The 19,487-nt window shown below is 34.1% G+C and overlaps 1 protein-coding gene across 11 annotated transcripts in view; it reads left to right on the top strand.

The window, feature by feature from the left end:
- The window catches only part of LCORL (ligand dependent nuclear receptor corepressor like), a 118,634-nt gene that overhangs the window by 88,680 nt on the left and 10,467 nt on the right, over positions 1-19,487 (top strand). For 7 of the 11 annotated variants that reach the window (XM_023534040.1, XM_023534037.1, XM_011365049.2 and 4 more), the window contains 2 exons: positions 1,971-2,064; positions 10,009-14,831. In XM_023534040.1, the coding sequence (XP_023389808.1) occupies positions 1,971-2,064; positions 10,009-14,831 (4,917 nt within the window). Of the gene's footprint in view, positions 1-1,970; positions 2,065-3,393; positions 7,583-10,008; positions 14,832-19,487 lie in introns of those variants that run through there. The other 4 variants (XM_023534062.1, XM_023534075.1, XM_011365076.2 and 1 more) reach the window with 3 other exon arrangements.

The raw sequence follows: 19,487 nt of genomic DNA, 5'->3' as shown, positions 1-19,487 counted from the left end.
ATTGAACACTTATTATGTACCAGGCACTATTCTAGGCAGTAAGGATACATCAGTGAATAAAATAGACGTGGTCTCTGCCTTTGCATAGCTTAGAGTCTGGTGGCTAATTCCAGTAAGTATCTAAGCAGCTAGAATACAGCCTGCCGAATGCTAAATAATATAGGTGAGTGTTACAGGTATAGGAACCTAGAATAATAACAAGTCGAAGTTATATCCTGAGTGATTGAATGATGAATAAGATTTAGTGAGAATTAGCATGAGTGTGGGATGGAGGAAGAGCAGATAAGGAGTCTTCTAGGCAGAGGAAACGACCCGAAGGTGCAGATGAAAGCTCAGAGATGAGAAACAGGATAGCACTTTCCCAACAGGTTTTTCTGCTCCACGTTTAGCCCTTTGCAGTCCATTCTCCCCACAGTAGGTTGACGCTTTAAAAACAAAATTATGTCAGCCTTATTCTCAGAATTCTCCAGTGGTTTCCTGTCTCTCTACGAGGCCCAATGCGATCTGCCTCCCTGTACCATTTCTTCTCTCGTCTCACTCAGCCTGGCCTCTCTGCTGCTCCTCACACACTCCAGACAGGATTTCACATCACAGCCTTTGCACAAACTGGCTTCTGGAAGCCCCCAGATAATCTGTTTGTTGGGTACCCTCACTTTGTTCAGCACTCTGTTCGGGTCACAGATCGGTACTGATAACACCCAATAAAATAGCAGCCTCCTCAGCCTTCCCTCCTCACTGTCAGCTTACTCTGCTTTACTTTTCTTAAGTAGAACTTTTCATCAGCCTGAAATGTGTTTGGTGGTGGTACTGTACAGATTACCTCACTAGATCCTAAGCACCATGAGAATAGGTTCTCTGTGTGCCTTTTTTACTGCTGCTCTCCAAATTCTTAAAATAGCGATTTGCACATAGTGAACATGCAACGAAATTGTCATTGAATTATACGTAGTAGGTTACGAGTGGGATGTTTTCTTTCAGTTTTTCGTCTGCATCTTTCCAGGGCACGTAAGTGTTAAGTAGATTTATATGGTAATAGTAAAACCAGTTGAATTTTTTAAAACCCCGTTGTATTTTTGAGTACATTTTTAAGCGTGTGTTTTCTTATAATGATTCTTATAGCTTAAGTTTTCAGTTTTTAGCTGTCAGTAAAGATATATCAATAGTATTATTGCCTGTTTTAAATTCATAGTTTTACTTTTATTTTTGATTCTGAAGTGTGTCAGATTGACAATGTCTGAAATGTTGAAATTTTTTAATTCAATATAGCAGTAATAAAAATAACATTTTAATAAATACGTAATCAGCTGTTTTCTAGCAAATTATTTTTCCTAAAGTGTTATATCGTTACAAGTTATATCTTCAATCACAGATATAACAATATATTACATAGGCAGTGATTCAACTCTTGTACATTTCAGTTATTCAAAATAGTAAAATTTTACACTGTGAGTTCTAAAAATACATTGGTTATACATAGTCACAGTTTACTTAAAATATATATTCCACATATTGTTGGTCCTAATATGTGCTAGTTATTGTTCTCTATTCATTATCATATTTTCTATGCTTTGTGTTTTGTGCAACTTACATCATTTCTACTTTCCCCGAGCATCATCTGGGCAGCCCCGAATAGAAGACAGTCATGGGTGAGCGGCCAAATGGCTGTTCATTGCAAAACCATGTGAAAGGTGACCAGGGTTGATTTTAAACAGGTTTTATATCATAGCCTGTTTGTTTTCTCATGTCACTTGGCAGTATCAGCTCCTCCTCTGTTCTTTTTTCCTATGTAGTGTCTTCCCAGTCATGTCCTGTTGCTGAAGCCACACAATGAGATGGTAATGGCCACATGTGAAACACAAGTGTTAATATTTAGGTCATGAGATAGTAGATCAGCAAAATATGAAATGTTAAAATGTAAGGATTACCTATCTGTCACAAATATAAAGTTTTTTCTCTTGCAAAAATTATAGGGGATGGAGTGTTAGATCTCTCTACAAAGAAAACCAGCATAAAATCTGAAGAGTCATCCATATGTGATCCTTCTTCTGAAAATTCATTGGCTGGGTAAGCAATATCTAGGAAATATAATTTAACATTAATATAAAATTATCTCTGCAGAGAACTCCTAATACTGCTCTGAGTAGATTGACATATAGTTTTCCTCCAGAATTTTTGTCACTCATAAGTGTGTGTCTCTCATACCTTCCATTTGTCTTTTCTCTTTCTTTTTTATTCTTTCTGTTAAAGAAAAGTTATCAGAACAATCACCAAACTTTAGTTCATGTTACTAAAATGAACTACCAACTTAACCATAGACTACAAACTAAGAAGCAGGACGAGTAATGAGAATTTTAAATTCAATATTCAGGAGGCAATTTTAAGGGAAATATGTAATTTCACTATTTAATTTTTTTAAAACAACACATTTTAAAAGTACTATACTTACTAATTCTTATAGTGTTTATATTTTTCCATTGTGCTTTAGGTGTGGTGGCAGACTAATTAATATATCTAGTAATCACCACAAAGAGTCCTTTCATGCTTTGATTGAAAGCTGTCATTAAATTAATTTAATAAACAATTATAGCGAAATGCTGTTCTGTTGGATTTTTGAATTTTTTTTTGTAACTTTTGCATCTTCCTATTAACAAACTACTCAGGAAGCTTTTTTTTTTTTTTTTTTTTTATCACATTTAAATCCTGGATGTAGAGTGTAATTTGTTTCAACCAAAGCCGTAGTAGCTTTTGAGTCCTGAGGTACAGTAAGCTTTCTGTTCTAGAAACTTCAAAATTACAATATACATTTGAAATAGAAATAACATAATATCTAAAATTATTTTACCCAAATATAACTACCTACTCGTTTCAAATTGTAAGTTTTTGTCTAGAGAAGAAATGGTCTTGTGGAAATATGGAGTGTTTGTGTTTGGAAATATTTTTGCTGCTACAAATTTCCTTGAAAGGGGTTGACTCTTTTATTACTTGTTTAGCGGTAACGTCACGTTTCTACTAACAAAAACTCCTTTAGGATTTGGGTATTTTTTTTTATAATGGAACTCTAATTGTACAAATAAAAATTATAAGTGTTGCTCTGCAAGCATCTGTCAGAGGAATAGCAACATCATGAGAATATTTTTTCCAATACTGAGTTAGGATTTTATGTTCTTGGAAGGTCTGCCTGTTGAGGCCACCGTATGATTGACACACTGTCCTACGAGGACTGTAGCGTTTGCTTTGATAAGGAGTAACTACTACATCTCACAGACTTAAAAGAGTATAAGCAGTGATGTTACCTAAGCAAGGAGTATAATAAAGGAGTGGACCCTCCCCTTCCATAGCTGTGTGAGAGTCTCTCATGCATCAGTTTACCATCGTTTCATTCCATCCATCCAGGAGACTACACAGAAACAGAGAGGACTATGTGGAAAGAAGTGCTGAGTTTGCAGATGGTTTGCTCTCAAAAGCTTTGAAAGACATTCAGTCTGGAGCACTGGACATAAATAAAGCAGGCATACTTTATGGCATACCTCAAAAAACTTTACTTCTCCACTTAGAAGCCTTACCAGCAGGGAAGCCTGCATCTTTTAAAAACAAAACTCGAGATTTCAATGATAGTTACTCATATAAAGACAGTAAAGAAACTTGTGCAGTGCTGCAAAAAGTAGCCTTGTGGGCAAGAGCTCAAGCAGAGCGCACAGAAAAAAGTAAACTTAATCTACTTGAAACCTCAGAATTAAAATTCCCAACAGCTTCCAGTTACCTCCATCAGTTAACTCTACAGAAAATGGTTACTCAGTTTAAAGAAAAAAACGAAAGCCTACAGTTTGAAACTTCACATCCTACTGTACAGTTAAAAATTCCTCAGCTCCGAGTAAGTTCTGTTTCAAAACAACAACCTGATGGTCCTGGTCTGCTGGATGTTATGTATCAAGTTTCCAAAACCTCTCCAGTCCTGGAAGGATCAGCTCTCCAAAAACTGAAAAACATACTCCCTAAACAGAACAAAATAGAATGTTCTGGGCCCGTAACTCACTCAAGTGTTGACTCTTATTTTCTACATGGGGACCTCTCTCCTTTGTGTCTTAATTCTAAAAATGGAACAGTTGACGGAACCTCTGAAAATGCTGAAGATGGATTGGATCGAAAAGATAATAAGCAGCCCAGGAAAAAACGTGGCCGTTATCGGCAATATGATCATGAAATAATGGAAGAGGCTATCGCAATGGTAATGAGTGGAAAAATGAGTGTTTCCAAAGCACAAGGAATCTATGGGGTACCTCACAGCACTTTAGAATACAAGGTAAAAGAACGATCTGGAACACTGAAGACTCCTCCGAAGAAGAAACTCCGATTACCAGACACTGGGTTTTATAACATGACAGATTCAGGGACTGGCAGCTGCAAGAACAGCAGCAAGCCTGTGTAGATTACTTCTTAGGAAAATCGTTTGTGTGTACGTATGTGCGTGCGTGTGCGTGTGTGTGTGTTTGCGTGCGTATGTGCACAGGTGTGTATTTGTGTGTCTGTATACACACATGTGGGAATTACAGATGCTCACTCTGACAGGAGACATGAAATTTTACAGTTCAAAAACCACTTACATGCCTTTTGAAAAAGTTTTATTCAGGGTTTTCACTGTGGACAGAATTATATAGTTGCTTACTTAATTCTGATAGTTTGTATTTAATCCTTGTATAAATAGGTGAAAAAGATTCAGGTTTTCTTTAGTAGTCAATAGCATAAAGCATTGTGGGAAAACAAGTAATTGTCAAGTGAAACATTTTTATTGGTGAAAGACCACTCCAGCCATTCAGTTGAACCATCTTATAATGGAAATATATTAAAAGTTCGTAAACATTTCAGCGTAACATACTTACAGCTACTGTAAGTACGTCAAACAACCAATCAGAGTTTAAATAGACAGCTATCTCCATACTAAGAAAAATTAATGTATACAGTATTAGTACACTATAGTGCATTCTATGAAATATGAAATGCACTCAAGTGCATCCACCAGGAATAGGAAAGAAAACCTTAAATGATATATATAATGAAATTTAATATTTATCATTTAATAGTTGATTTAGCAGGAAGTTGGGGTTTATAAGGTATGTACTTTTAAAAAAACTGACACATATTTAACCCCAGCAGCTATAGAATCCTTTAATATAAGATGGAATACTACTAAGAACAAAAAGTAATTTAAATTTAATTATTAAAATAATTTAATTCTGTTTTTCATTTGAAAAATAAGCTAATGTGTAAGGTTAGAAAAGAAAGTTGGAATGCAACTTAGAGCATGTTTTTAATGTGCACAGAAAAAGCTTGAGAATGATAATTTTGGTTTAAATGTGCTGGTTAGTTGATGTTATGACTACTTTAAATTTTAAGGATTGTGACACACTCCTACTATTGAAAAACCTCAGTGTAACTTTAATATATTTGCTGCTGTGACATTTCAAAACATTTTCAGTTTATCAAAATGAATTACAGATTTCATTTTGGTGGGCGAAACATTATCATTTTGCTAATAACCAAATTTTGCAGTTTGTTCAGGGTCTTGAATAGATTTACAGATATTTAACACTGAAGCTGTTTTGAACTTTCAGTAATGTAAACTCTCTACTAATTGGGTAGTTAGCTGGGCAGTGCATTTTAACTTTTACTAGACTCATAAGAAAGACCAGTAATTTTTATATAGCAGTTTTAAAATGTGGTTCAGAGTATCCATGTTGGATTTATGGAGTATGCAGTTTTAGTAGTAAAATGTTATAAAGCATGTGCCTCCATATAACGAACGGGGATTTGCTTCACATATTCAAAATTCTCTGAGTACCCTTTTTCTGTTAAAATTCAGGTTCCGATCATTTATCTAAGCCAGTTTTCCTAAGTCCAAAAAGGAATACTTAAAGCTGAATTAAAAAAAAATAAGTGCACCTTGTCAAATACTTGTGTTTTGACACTTGTGTTTGTGTGTATCTAATAATTACATATACGTGTAATACTAAAGAGATTTCCAGCTATTACATTTAAAAACTGCTTACGTATGTTTAAAGAAACTGAAGAGTGGGAGACTACACAACCAAGCGGTTATTTGTTCTCTTAGATATGTACTGAACCCTCTTCAGCTGTTAATGTTACCTACATGCTAGAGTATGAATCCTCTTGCTCTTTTTTTTTTTTCCCCCCGCAAGAAAGTATACATGATAGATTGCAAAACAGCAGATGTCAGGGTCATCTTTCTTTTTAAAGAATTAAGCCATATTTTGTGAGGGCCAGAACTTGGATTATTTAATATATTTCCCCTCCCCCTCCTATTGAAAAACAAAGTTAAAGTAAATATTTCAACACAATTTTATTGACCTCTTTATACAGAATTTTACTTGCAAAAATTTGGGGGCTTGAATGCATTACATAATATTTATATTATATTGAGCTTTTTTATTCCTCACACTATATTTACATTAATAAATTGATTGAGAAGTTTATAGTAAAGGGATACTTACAGAACTCTTTTATATCATTTAAAAGATGACCTGACCAAAAACTTTACAGGATTCATAAAATCAGGGATCATTTTGCTATTGACTTCACAGTGATCAGTAGTTTTATAGGTAATATTATAGTTAATTTGCAGCATTTTAGTACTTGTATTATTTATTTTTGGTCAGAAATAGTAAATTAAATATTTTTTGATAGTTTATAGGTAATGATCAACCCATAACTTTTAAAAGAAACAAAATGTTTCTAATTATTGAGTTAACTTTTGATTATACAAACTAGGAAAGGCAGGGAAATTTATGGATTCCCCTTCTCCCCAGCGATTCTATTAAGATGTTCTTTATGTTAAACTTTCAGAGTACTTTATAAATTTAGTTACCAGTTACTATTTATCAATTGACAATTTTCTGAAATATCCAGTTTCAGCAGACTTTTAATGAAGATGAAAGCAACCCTTATGTGCTTTCTACTTATTTGAATGTTCCTCAAGTATTTTATATTTAAAAAAAAAAAAAGAAGGAAAAGAAAAAAACAGTGCCTCTGTTTTTAGAAAACTACTGCTCAGTAAAGTTGTTTAAACCATTTCTGGTAGCTAATGACAATTTTATATTAAATTGTATACTAACTTTAGTGAGACTGATTTTTTTAGTTGTTTACAGTACAAATACTTGTATTTGTTTTTTAATTGCAGTATTTTCATTGTCGCAGTAATTTAGTAAAACTCTGTGGCTGCCTTGATTTTGACAGATTTTGTTAATATAAACTGATTGTTAGGCAATTAGTTATATTTATGCATAAATCAATTGCACTATAATTCATGAATTATTTATTACAATATTTTCTAATGAATTCATGTATCTGTCTTGTGTTGTAAATGTACTGTAATTCTGTTCCTACTTTGTGTTGTTATATATCTAAATCTGATTGTATGAATTTTAATTGTTCAGTTAACGTGTTTCTAGGTTGTAATTTGTAGTAAAGCACTTCAATGCTTTTGCACTTAAATTTACAACACTGTTGGTGTGTGATTGATTTACTCATTCAGTAAAAGAAAAAAAAGAAAAGCAAAGAAAAAAACTGACTACACTGACTTCTTTGATTCACTCTAGAAAGCAGTTTTAATATTAAATATTAGAAATTGACTTTCTCCAAAGAACTATTTCAACAACAAAACTTGTAATGGGCAAAACGGATAGTGACATGCAAAACAAACAGCAGGATGCTTTGGTCTATAAATCAAACAGGAAAAAGTTAGGAAAAAATTTTAGCATTAAAAACAAGAGAGCTATAAAAGATACAATCTTAAAATTTTTAATCACTTAGCAATAAATTCTAGATTGGAGACATATGTATTCAGCTATTATTTACTCATATATTAGGTTTTTCTTTGAGATTCTAACATGCAAGAAATATGGAACAGAAAAAATTTGAAGCCAAATAAGCAAATTGTAGAATTTTATAATTTGAGAACTTAGTTATCTAATATCTGATATATGTATGTCTGAATATCTAAACGGGAACTTTATTAAGCTCTTTTCATATAGCATTAGATGGAAATTACTGGCCACTGTGGTATTTTTGAAATTCCATTATTAGTAGTAAAATGAGTAAAAAACTTTTAATATATGGATTTTTTTAGAATGTCAGAAGAGAGAAGAATTATTGTTGGTTTTCAGAATAGTTAACCCTAGTCGTCAGTTTTTATTATTTCTAAATTTTACTAACAGAAAAAAGAAACATTTGAACATTTCAGGCACTGTTACAAAAGCTTATTCATCTTTAAAATACAGCGTAGTGTATTTTCCTGAGAAACATGTAAAATCTCTTTAACTGTTTAGTCAGATATGTTAAATAGGCTATAACGTAACTTTAAAGAAACTATTGAAGTACATTTATCAGAACTCTTTTGGATTCTCTTTTGCTTATGTGAAAATTATAATTTTTAATTTGGAAAAGAGCATAATTTCACTTGTATCTTTATATTTGATAGTAACATTTCCTCCTGCCTTTGTTCCCTACATATATATTTTTTAATGATCTAATATTGAATCTTGGGAGTCGTTTCCATCATTTTATACTCCCAACCATAATAAAATTTACAAAAAAATTATTTTCAAAAGGAAAGGATCCTGGGGTCATGTTCTCTCTTTGTCTAGAGGTGGCAGTGGACTTTAGAAGTTTTATTGTAATTTCTTATCTCTCTTCACTTTGATAGCTACTGTATGTCAAATCACATGCTGGTTTTAGTGAAATATCGGTTGAATCGAGTAAAATTATCTTTTTCTAGAAAAATTTTGACCTAATATTCAAAATTTGCTTTGGAAATTCCTATTCAAATAACAATTTTTATAAACTGTAGATAAAATAGTGCATACTTATCTGTGAAACAGATTAAGCCATTTTTAGGGAGCAGAATAACAATTTCACTTTTTATTTTAAAAGAAGTTCTTTAATTTTTAATATACGTGAACATAACCTTTTATTAAATAATATGCAGTTTTCTGTAGCAATTCATAATCAGCATATCCCAATTCTAACCCTAAATTTCTACAAACCAGGAGCTACTAGCAATAACAAATATAAGAAATCGTGAGTGGGAGGCTGTTTTCATGTACAGAGTTTGGTGATATGTTTGATTTAAATGGATACTTTTCTGAAACAGAATTCTTTTAATATATTTTATTCTTCTTACTGCTGATAGCTGAAGTTTAAAAAGTTTTTTGTAGACTTCTACCTTGGTTGCTAAGTAATCATGAGTCTTAGTTCAAGTTAGATGTATATTAGTTGCTGCAGTGGGACATTTTCCAGCATTTGAAATTAAATAATTAGGTAAGTAATGCCTTTAGTTTCAATGTAATTACTTTAGTATTAAAATCAATTAAAATAGATTTCATTTTTAAATAGCTTAAATTTTTTATTTTCTTATTAGGTTAAAATGCCTGCAGCTTAATCTTACAAAAGACATTCTGTTATTTATATGAAATCTAAATCCCTTAATTTTCCTTGTGACTATGCAGAGCTCTTTTATTAATAATTTTATTTTTATTACCTGAAAAAAATACCTATTTTTAATAAAGATAAGAAAGATTTTCTCCTACATCTTATTTTTCTTATTTACACTAATATCGACTGATAATTATCAAAATAACTTTTAAATTGTCTACTCTATAAAAATTTTAACTCCTTCTGAAGCACTTTCCGTTAAATATTCTTAATATATTCAGAGCACTAAATGGTAGCAATCTGTAAATATATCTATAATCATCAGCTTTTATATCACAAAACTAGGGCTTTGCTTTGACACTTATACTTCTTCATAGGAAGTTGTCATCAGTGCTTCATTATATTTTTGCTAAACAGAAATGAAGATGTCCTTATTACAGCTCTGTAGGAGTTAGGAGTCCAGCAATACCAAAATATCTTTTGTTCAAACTCTTAGAATTATAACTCCTTATAACATTGGTATTTTTGCTGTAATTCATTTTTTGTTTGATTTTCATTTTTTAGTTCAACTGTTGATGCAAAATCAGAGGAAGCTACTAAAATGGAAAAAGAAAAATCTGCATTAAGCAAAGTTTTGGAATCTTTGTGCATACATCACCAGCAACGAGTTTTGGCTATGTTGAAATTTCTAGTCCAAGAGCAGAACGCTGCTTCTCTTTGCTGTTGTAACACATCACATACTGTGTCTTCAGAATCTCAAAAGCCCCTAATTGAAGATGATTTACATGGTCTGTTCTGTAGTTGTGAATATAGGCTGGCAGAAAGCGGGTGTTTACAGAATGAAAGACAAAGCCCTGTGTTTGTGCCTCTGCCAGTCTGTATTAAAGATTTACATTGTTTATCTTGCCAAACTGTAACTATTGAACACATTAAGACAGTAGTGAATAGAGGAATTGCAAACAGTTATACTTCTCACAGGTGCTGTTCTGGACCGTTTCCAAACATTCGCTCTACAAAATCGGCCTTTTATACTAAGCCTCTTTCGTCGAGGGAAGGACGTGACATTTCAGTCAGTCTTAAAGATATCTGTAGATCTCGAAGTCCCTCACCCCCACCATTGTCACCTGTTCACACTGAAGGATTCGAAAAATTGAAAGATGTCATCTCAGAGCTTTCAGCCTTGGAAAATAGCAGACTTGAAACAAACATTAACCAGCCTCCATTTCTCACACCAGCAGAAATAAGCAGTGACAAGGGTGATCATGAAGGTAAAATACAGAAAACTGAAAAACCCAGTAACTCTGATTCTTTGCTCTTGGAAGACAGCAATAATTGTACTGCAAATCATGAAAAAGGTGAAACTGTAATTTTTCAAGATTTAATGGATCGCATTAATGAAAAATTAAAATCAATAGAAACTACAGATATGACAAACCTTATAAAATTATCTAGCAGTGATTGTAATACAGATAATGATTTAAAATTGAGAGATTTAATAACCTCCCTCTTGCATAATGCAAAAGCCAGTGATTACAGTTTTATGGAATTACTGAGTCAACACGATAAAAACGTAGAAAATAAAATGATTCAGACAAGATTTCGAAAACGTCAAGAAACCTTATTTGCAATGTACAACTCTCCTGATTCTCCTATGTTTAGAAGGCAGTCTTTACAGATAAAAAGAGAACTTGCCAGTCTTAATGAAAATTTTATTAAAAAAAGATGCAGTGAAAAAATTTCAAGGAAATTGATATGCAACGATGTGATATTTTCAACGGACAAAGAAGAATTCTATCATTGCCAAGGGCCTTCTTTACAAAATTTGAAAAGCCTTCAAGACAATAATGCAGAAATATCATTTTCACCAGATTATGCATTACATAAGTCATTGCAACTACCTCTTCATAATTTAGAAACTAACTTGGCTTTTGACACATTTTCAGAAAGCTTTAAAACACCTACCCCTCAGAGAATGAGCATAAGAAACTCACAGGAGAAATCTGCAGCTGGAAAAAAATTCCTGCGAAATCATAAGGAGAATCCAAAATTACAGAATATGCAAACTCTTTTGAAATGTGATGTTCCTGGACTTTTGAGCAGAACTAAACGAAACATTGTGCCTCCAGGGTGGTATTCTATATATGTGACAAATAATTATGTTCTCAAAAAATCCCCTAAGGCCAAAAAAGTTTCTGACTGTACAAAAAAAAAAGATCAAGTGAAAAATGTTCAAATTGAAAGCTCACACAATATAGATCTAAACAAAATTGCAATGAATTCTAATTTACAAGTTGTTGTGGAGCGCTTGGAAGATACGATAAATATGGCCAAGAAGTCATGGAATAATCAGTCATTATTGGAAGGATATAAAGTATCCAAGAAATTGATAGAAATCGATGGTAAAGATCAAAATGCTGGTAGAAATATGACTCTTACTGTAAGTAGAATGATGTGCAAAGAACAGAGTTTATCAAGATCTGTGGTAGCATCCAACAATATCAAAAGCAACCATATGCCTCCAATAGATTTGAATAACAAAAGACTTGATAATCTGAAAAAGTCATCTGTTTTGGATACGGGTAGCTTTATTTCCACTGTTGAGAATGTACCAACAAAATATGAAGCCATCGAAAGCTCTTTTTCCAGCTATTCTAGTCCTATCAAACTCATGTTTTTATCTGAGGTTAAAAGCAGTGAAGGAGTGAAATATACTTTAACTTCAGTTGGTAATTCTGAATCAAATATTGATCTTTCTTCTTCGGAAAAACATTTAGACCATCATGTAACTGAAAAAAAAACAGAAACAAATGAGGATATCCCAGATGCTAACTTTGAGAATTATAGTTCTACTCTTGATGACAGTGACACTCTTCAAAGAGAACTAAACAAATTTAATTGTACAAAAGAAACTGCAGAATCTTCTGCAATGTTTGTAGATGACACAAATAATGATAAGCCACACGAAGAAACTAAGGAAAATTCAAGCAGTGCAGTTGATTCATCTTTCAAAAGAAAACCAGGCAGACCTAAAAAAATAGGTCCCCAGGTTGTAAAACAGATTAAGAGACCAATTGGAAGACCACCGAAACCTAAAACCGATCAGACAGACATCACCATTTGCCAGAATGAGTCCTTCAGCGCCGGAAAGAACAGCCCAGAATCTCTCCTATCAGAAGTAAAAGAAGGTATTTATAAGAAGAGTATTACAGTAACTGTTATTTATGGAAGGTCAAGAAGAACTAAAAGGCATGTTTCTGAGGGAAGTGCAAACCTAAGCAGTGTTGTGTCTTTAAACAATAATGCTGCCAATTTTCCAACTGAATGTAATAGTCTCAGAAATCTTAGAGAATACGAAACTGACTCGGGTGAAAGACTAAGTGCTGTTTCGAGTTTGACTACTGAAAGTGAGGTCTTGGGGTCTGGCTTTGAACATGTTAGACCTATCAAGAACAAGTCTGTGATACCTCAACCTTCCAAGAACATTATTCGACCCAATCAGAAGCCTTTGGCAATAATTAGGAAGCCTGGTAGACCTGCGAAAGTGAAAATCTCTGGTATATCTGTAACTATTAATAGAATTTCACCTCAGGAGAGAGAAGTAAGTATCAGCAGCTGCTTACCGCCTTTAGAACAAGAGAATGTAGTAGAAAAAAGCCTGCCTGAAGAAAAACATGGTCCCCAATGCAATAGGATGGATACAAGGCACAACGAAGCGGATGTATGTAAGAGTGGATCAAAAAGTATGGTTGCTGCTGTACCTCTGAGACATTCTATTAGGGACAGAAAACCATCTCTGCATTTCTTACATTCATTGGCATCTTCTAGCTCACTTATTTACAGAAATACTCTGCTCCATAAATCATATAAACTCCATTTGCAGAAAGGTAAAAGACAGAAGGAAAAACGTAGGCAGTCAAGAATAAAAATAGCTCCCAAAAGTACTCCAGGAGCTAGGAATTCAAGGACTGCAAAAAAGTTTTGGGAAAATAAATTAATACCCATTTCTGAAGTATCCTTGGACCCTATAATTTCATCAAACCCTTTGCTCAGGTGGTGGGCCGCTTCTGCTTCTAACGATTCCTTATTAGAGGAATTAAACAATAGATTTGAAAAAATAACAAATGCTTGGGTGCAAGTGAGTGGGGATGAAGCTGAAAATTGTGTTCATAAAAGAGAACACACCGCAAATGATCATTTGAAAATAGCAAACCCTTTGGAATCCTGTGTTTTAGAACTCGAAGTTTCACCTGTAAAAATGCTTTTTCGGAAAAAGTATGATTTGAATGAACTCTGTACCTGGTTTATGCAAACAACAGAAACACAGTCCCTTTCACTAGTTAGAAAAGCGAATGCTCGAAACCCTTTGGAAGTAATAAATACCAGAGGAATTAAATTAGGGACCAAATATTCCGATTTTAATGCCAGCCCCTTCAGAAAGCACTTTAAAAAATTTGCACTATCTTCTCCTTCAAAATCAGCAGGGAAGTTGCATATACTGCATAAAATGGTTAGCTCTCCACTCTTAAGTGTGAAAAGTAATTTGACACTAGCTAGATTCAAAAGGACTGAGTTTAAGAGGTTGCAACATGAAAGGTGGAAAAGAGAGGGAAAGCTGCATAACCATGGGACAGGCGATTGGATCTCTAAAAGGAGGAACTTGAGATTTTTCTGCCAGAACCAATTTTTAAATAAGACTAAGGGGGGAACAAATGCTGACATCCCACTCCAAGGAAGAAGCACAGTGGATAATCAGTTTCTTTTGCCACCTGAGATCAGGGATGACTTTTTGCAACGGAGGGTGGCAATGTCCGACTTCAGAACACATGCTAGTTTAGAGAATAAATTTCAGTCAGAAGCAAAGGAGAATGGAAAAAATTGCAGCCAAAAAGATTTTGAAAAGGGACCAAGACTGGGGAATGTATGTCCAAATAATTGGAGATCAAAAACCTTAAAAGATTGTAGAATATTTTTGAGGAAGATCAACTATCTTGAACACAGAAATACCTTTAAACTAAATACAATCATTTACTCTCCTGAAACCGTTGACAGTGGAAGTAATCATCAGACTCATGCGGAAGAATCAAAGCGCTTTTCCTTAAGATCCCATTCTGCTAGGCAAAATTCTTTTAAGAAACAGTCTAAAGAAAGAGAAAATGCTAAAGCAAATAGTGCTTCAGTCGATAAATTTCCTGGCCAACTTGACAATAATAAATTAAATAAATGTGTTAAGAGTGACAAGACTCCTTCTGATAGTTCCGAAGACCTTAGCAAATTGAACAAAAGAAAAAGACCTCCATGGAAGACCACAGAAATGTCAACGAAAAGACATAAACGACAGTCTTGCAACAGCGGACAAATGGCAAACTATTATTCAAAGTCCCAACTAGGTAAGTTTTTCTCTACTTAATTTTAAAGTTTCATTGTAGGTGCCTTGAGTAAAGTATGAGCTAATGGGTAGAAGAGGAACAGCTGATTCAGTTTTAAATCATTTCCAAAATATTTGGACAACCTAATTTCTTGGCACCTAGTATGAAACTCATGAAATTAGGCGCTGCTAAATGCACCAGTGCACTTCCCCACGTCTTAATGTGTCCAGGATTTCAAGCAAATTAAAATATATTAAATAGAGACATAGAAAGCTTCTAAACGTATACCATTAACAAAAAATTTATCTGCTCTTGCATTTGATAGATCTAAGATAAAATATAGAAAACAGTTTGATAGAATATATGCCCAAATAACTCTCTAAAACTTAACTGCTACACTCCAGGCTAATACATATTTATTGTGTGACAATAACTCTGCGACCAGGACACATGGAAAGAAGTACAGACTCATCTCATTGCTAAAGAGGCAAAGGCTGTGCATACATAATAGCAAGGGGCCAGCCTCGGGCCCGTTGGCACCGCTTTGGGAGCCAGTCATGAGACTTACTGAAACAGTCTCAGGGAACACTTCCTTTTTCAATAAATCAGCAAACTTGTTAAATAGTTTTTTTCACATCAGACACCGAACTAGGGACCACGGATATAAAGATGAGGATTCCTTTCCAGAGATGATCCATAGCCTATCTAGGGAGAAAGTCATATGCAAGTAATTTGAAGGCTAAACTCAGAACGAAACTGAAATGACTGCTTCACTCACTCAGGTGTCCCAGCCTGACGTTGGTGCCTCAGGGAGACACCTTAGAACACAGCGAAAATATGAATGCCGTAGTTGCCAACGTAGCCGGTTCTGGCTCCACTGATAAGTGCTACACAATTCAGGATATTGTAGAGTGTGGTAGTGCTTATTGATTACTTCCCTGACACGAAAGAGTGCCGAGTTACATCTGGAAATTTAAGGATATTTTACCATGTAGTTGCATTGTTACATTGTATATTTTGGGGGTTGGGGCAGTATTAGTGGCTTTATTTTTACCTTTTTAAACTTTTTTAAAAGTTATAAAAATACTATCAGGTTTTATATTAAAAAATTAAAAGCAGTAATTAAACTCGAGTTTTAATAGGTAAGATGATTTTTATGGCCCCCAAAATTCAGTTATTTAACTAAATAACTTTAAAATACCTATTTCAGTAATATCTAACATGCAGTGATTAAAATTTTTGACTATCTAACATGCAATGATTAAAATGTTAAAAGGTGGTCAAATTAGAGTCGCCATTATGAAAGAAAAATCAAATCTAAAAACAATACCCCTTGTTTCATGCCTTCAGGATAACTAAAAGTAACATTATAACAAATAGTATGTCAGGAAAAAAGAGAGAAGACTGATAGTGATCTAAAAAAATACCTTAGATGATTTGCCTAAAGATATACGCTCATATTTTTAAAAGACTCGTGAATAGAGAATAAAGTAGTATTTCATTTTTTATTATACCATCCTCATTTCATGCTGTTGGAGTTTACCAGAGGTAGTTTGCATTAACTCATTTTACAACAGAACTGTATTTTGTCCTTCCAGCTTCTTAACCATTGTATCTTCCTAAGATATAAATATAAAGTTTATTTTAATATGATTCTTCATCTCACTAAATGTGAGATTCCCCTAGAAATATAAGATGGAAGATGCCTAATTACTATCTTTTCAAATTAATCTCAAAATCCTTTTGTGATATATATATAAAAATTGAGTATCATAAGAGTCTTTCTTTTCCAATTTTTAAAATTATGAGTACTATTTCCTGTTCTGCTTAAAGTTTTATTTATCTTTTACTGATAACTTTCCTTCTTTATTTTTTAACATTCTTTTTTTTTACTCAATCAACAAGGACATTTTTACAGAGTTGTATTTAAAACAATATTTGTTATACTTATCTGATTTTTAAATGTTTCTTAAGGTGTTATTTTTTTCTCATTCTTAGTATTTCATACTTCTTTTTGCCTTTTTGGAAATGACACTAAAATTCATTATCAGTTTTATATGTGTTTTTCTTCTTCATAGAATAATTAGTGCTTAGAGACTTGAGAGATACTTTTAACGATAATACTTTTCTAGAAGAATTCTTAATTCAATGTATATAATGAATTATGGAATATTTCTATTGGTGAAAAGTTTTGTTTCTACCGCAAATGTCTTGTTTTTGTACATTTCAAAATTAACTGTTCAGATACAGTCGAATACATAGGCGTTTTAAAATTTTTACTTTACTACATTTGTACTGCTGTATTTCAACTGTGGACATGGAAAGGAGGAAGAAGTGCATGCAGTTCCATCCTATTGTTAGTTCAGCAGATATTTAATGAATGCCTACAATATGGTCTTAAGCACTGCCAAAGGTTCAAAAAGTTCCCTTTCCATGTAAGTGAGTAAATAAGACCTATGTCATTTCTTTATCCAACAAACAGAGTGTATTTCATGTTTTAAGGAAGATAGTATATGTTTTAAGGAGAAAGAATGGTTAAAATCATGGTTGGAGCTCTCATGGAGCTTGTCGTCTCATGGAGGATAGTGAATAGGCAATTCCAGTGGAAAGATGCGTGCTGTGATCCAGGAGAGGTGGAATGCAGGAGCACATAGGGAGGAAATCGTAGAATTAGACACGGACTCCTGCAGAGTCACATCTAAGCTGAGATTTGAAGGGGGCCAAAGTAGAGTCAGAAGAGGAATATTTCAGGCCAAGCAAACTGTATGCAGAAAATCCAGATGACACAAGAGCTCAGGCTTGTTTGGAACACTCAGTAATTTTGTTCAAATAGCTGAGTCACAAAATAGAAATGAAGGATGGAGGCAGGGAGGTGGATGGGAAAATGGCAAAAGATAAAGCTCCTGAGGGAAGCATCAGTTAATGAAAAAAAAAAAATAGTTTGAGCCCTAAGAGCGGCATTAATGGAGAAGAATAGATATATTTGAGAAAGATCTGTGAAGTAGAATCAATACATCTTAGAGGGCAGAGAAATAAAGGATAACATCCCGGTTTGGGGCTTAACCATCTGGGTAGGTAGATGGTAACATGCACTGTGGTATAAACGCTCAAAGTGTTCAGTTTTAGACATAAGAATTTGAGGTAGCCAGTGAGATATTCAAGAAAAGATGTTTAGGGAGCAGTTTGTTTTCACTCAAGAGAGAGGTCTGAGCTAGAGGTAAAAATTTGAGCGTCAGCAAGTCACTGAATCCATGAGAATGGAAGAGATTGTTCCTTGTAAAGTGGGAAGAGCCTAGAATCCCATGGCCCCAAAGATGAGATGTGTACAAAAGGAGACGGATGAAAGGGGGCAGGAGGAGAGAGGAAGCCAGGAGAGGGTGGCAAAAAAAAAAAAAAAATTGCATTCTAACAGTGGAGAAAACAACAGTGGAAACTGTTGTCAAGAGGTCAGTTAAGCCTTGACACTTTTCCATCGAATATAGCACAAGAGGTTAATTTAGTGATTTGGGAGAGAGCAGTTTTGGTGGACTAATCGAGCCAGAAACCTTATGACTGAGTCAATGCCGGAAGAGGAAATGAAGGGAATTAGCACAGAAAACTATAAATGATTATGATTGGAAAGGAGTTAGGGAGATAATGAAAGGGAATCCTTGTTAAAGGCGGGTTTAAAAAAAAAAAAAAAGATGTTAGATGCCACTGGGAAGAAGCCGGTGGAAAAGGCTGACACAATGCGATGGCAAGCGTGGAAGGGGAGCGAAGCCCCTGAGTCGATTGTAGCATCGTTAGAGAGAGAGAGGTCTTGGCCAGAAGAGTCACTTCCCCCTTAAATGTATGAGGATGCAAATCACTTCGTGGGGAAAATGTTAAGGATGTTAGAGTATTTTCTATGAATCAAGAGGTAGTCAAAGAAGTATGGTAGGTATCGGTAATGTGGATATAGTGTGAAATACTGTCCCAAGAAATAATAGGATGGACAGCTTTGTGATTTTCTCTCAGCTGCCAGAATGTAAGCCTGGAGAAAGGTGGTCCCTTAGCTTAATAGTAAATAATTGGACTCACCACGTGGGTGTAAGGGAAGGACAAAAAGACCAAGCCAAGAATTCCACGAATAGTGAGCTACTCTTGTGTGATCAAAGTGTAATTCTAGAGAGTTCTTGAATAGTAGTGCACAGTATAGATTTGAGGGGGAGGGCAAAATGGGGTATGTGAAGGGCCCGTAGCAAGGGATGATTTTTGAGGTGATAATGGCCTGAAATAGAATATGACTATTGAAAAAAATAATGTGGACCTTTTTAATATCAGTATCTTTCAACAAAGTTCCCAGAGCAAACGTGTGCCTTTTCTAATTGATACATATCCGGATGTAAATAAACTGATTTTGGATACCTTCGAGGATATTTTAAGACTAGAATAACCTAATGTCGACTTGTAGTTATTAAATTTATAGTTATCCTAAAGTGTTAAGTTTTCCCATAAAAAATCAGAATTCAGGTTGACACTTTGGATTTAAGATCATTGAAAAATGTTCAGTTTGTCAGCTTTTTCCTTTTTGTCATCTACCTCAAAAATGACTGAATATGCATTTTTTTTTCATTCAAAATTCTGGTTTTCACATAGGTGTGTAACTGATGAGTGACTTTTTAATTAACAGTATATTCCTTCAACTGCCCGAAACCC

Source organism: Pteropus vampyrus, unplaced genomic scaffold (assembly GCF_000151845.1).
Source record: "Pteropus vampyrus isolate Shadow unplaced genomic scaffold, Pvam_2.0 Scaffold5, whole genome shotgun sequence".
Taxonomy (NCBI): Eukaryota; Metazoa; Chordata; class Mammalia; order Chiroptera; family Pteropodidae; genus Pteropus; species Pteropus vampyrus.
This window is presented reverse-complemented; position numbering and strand designations above follow the sequence as displayed.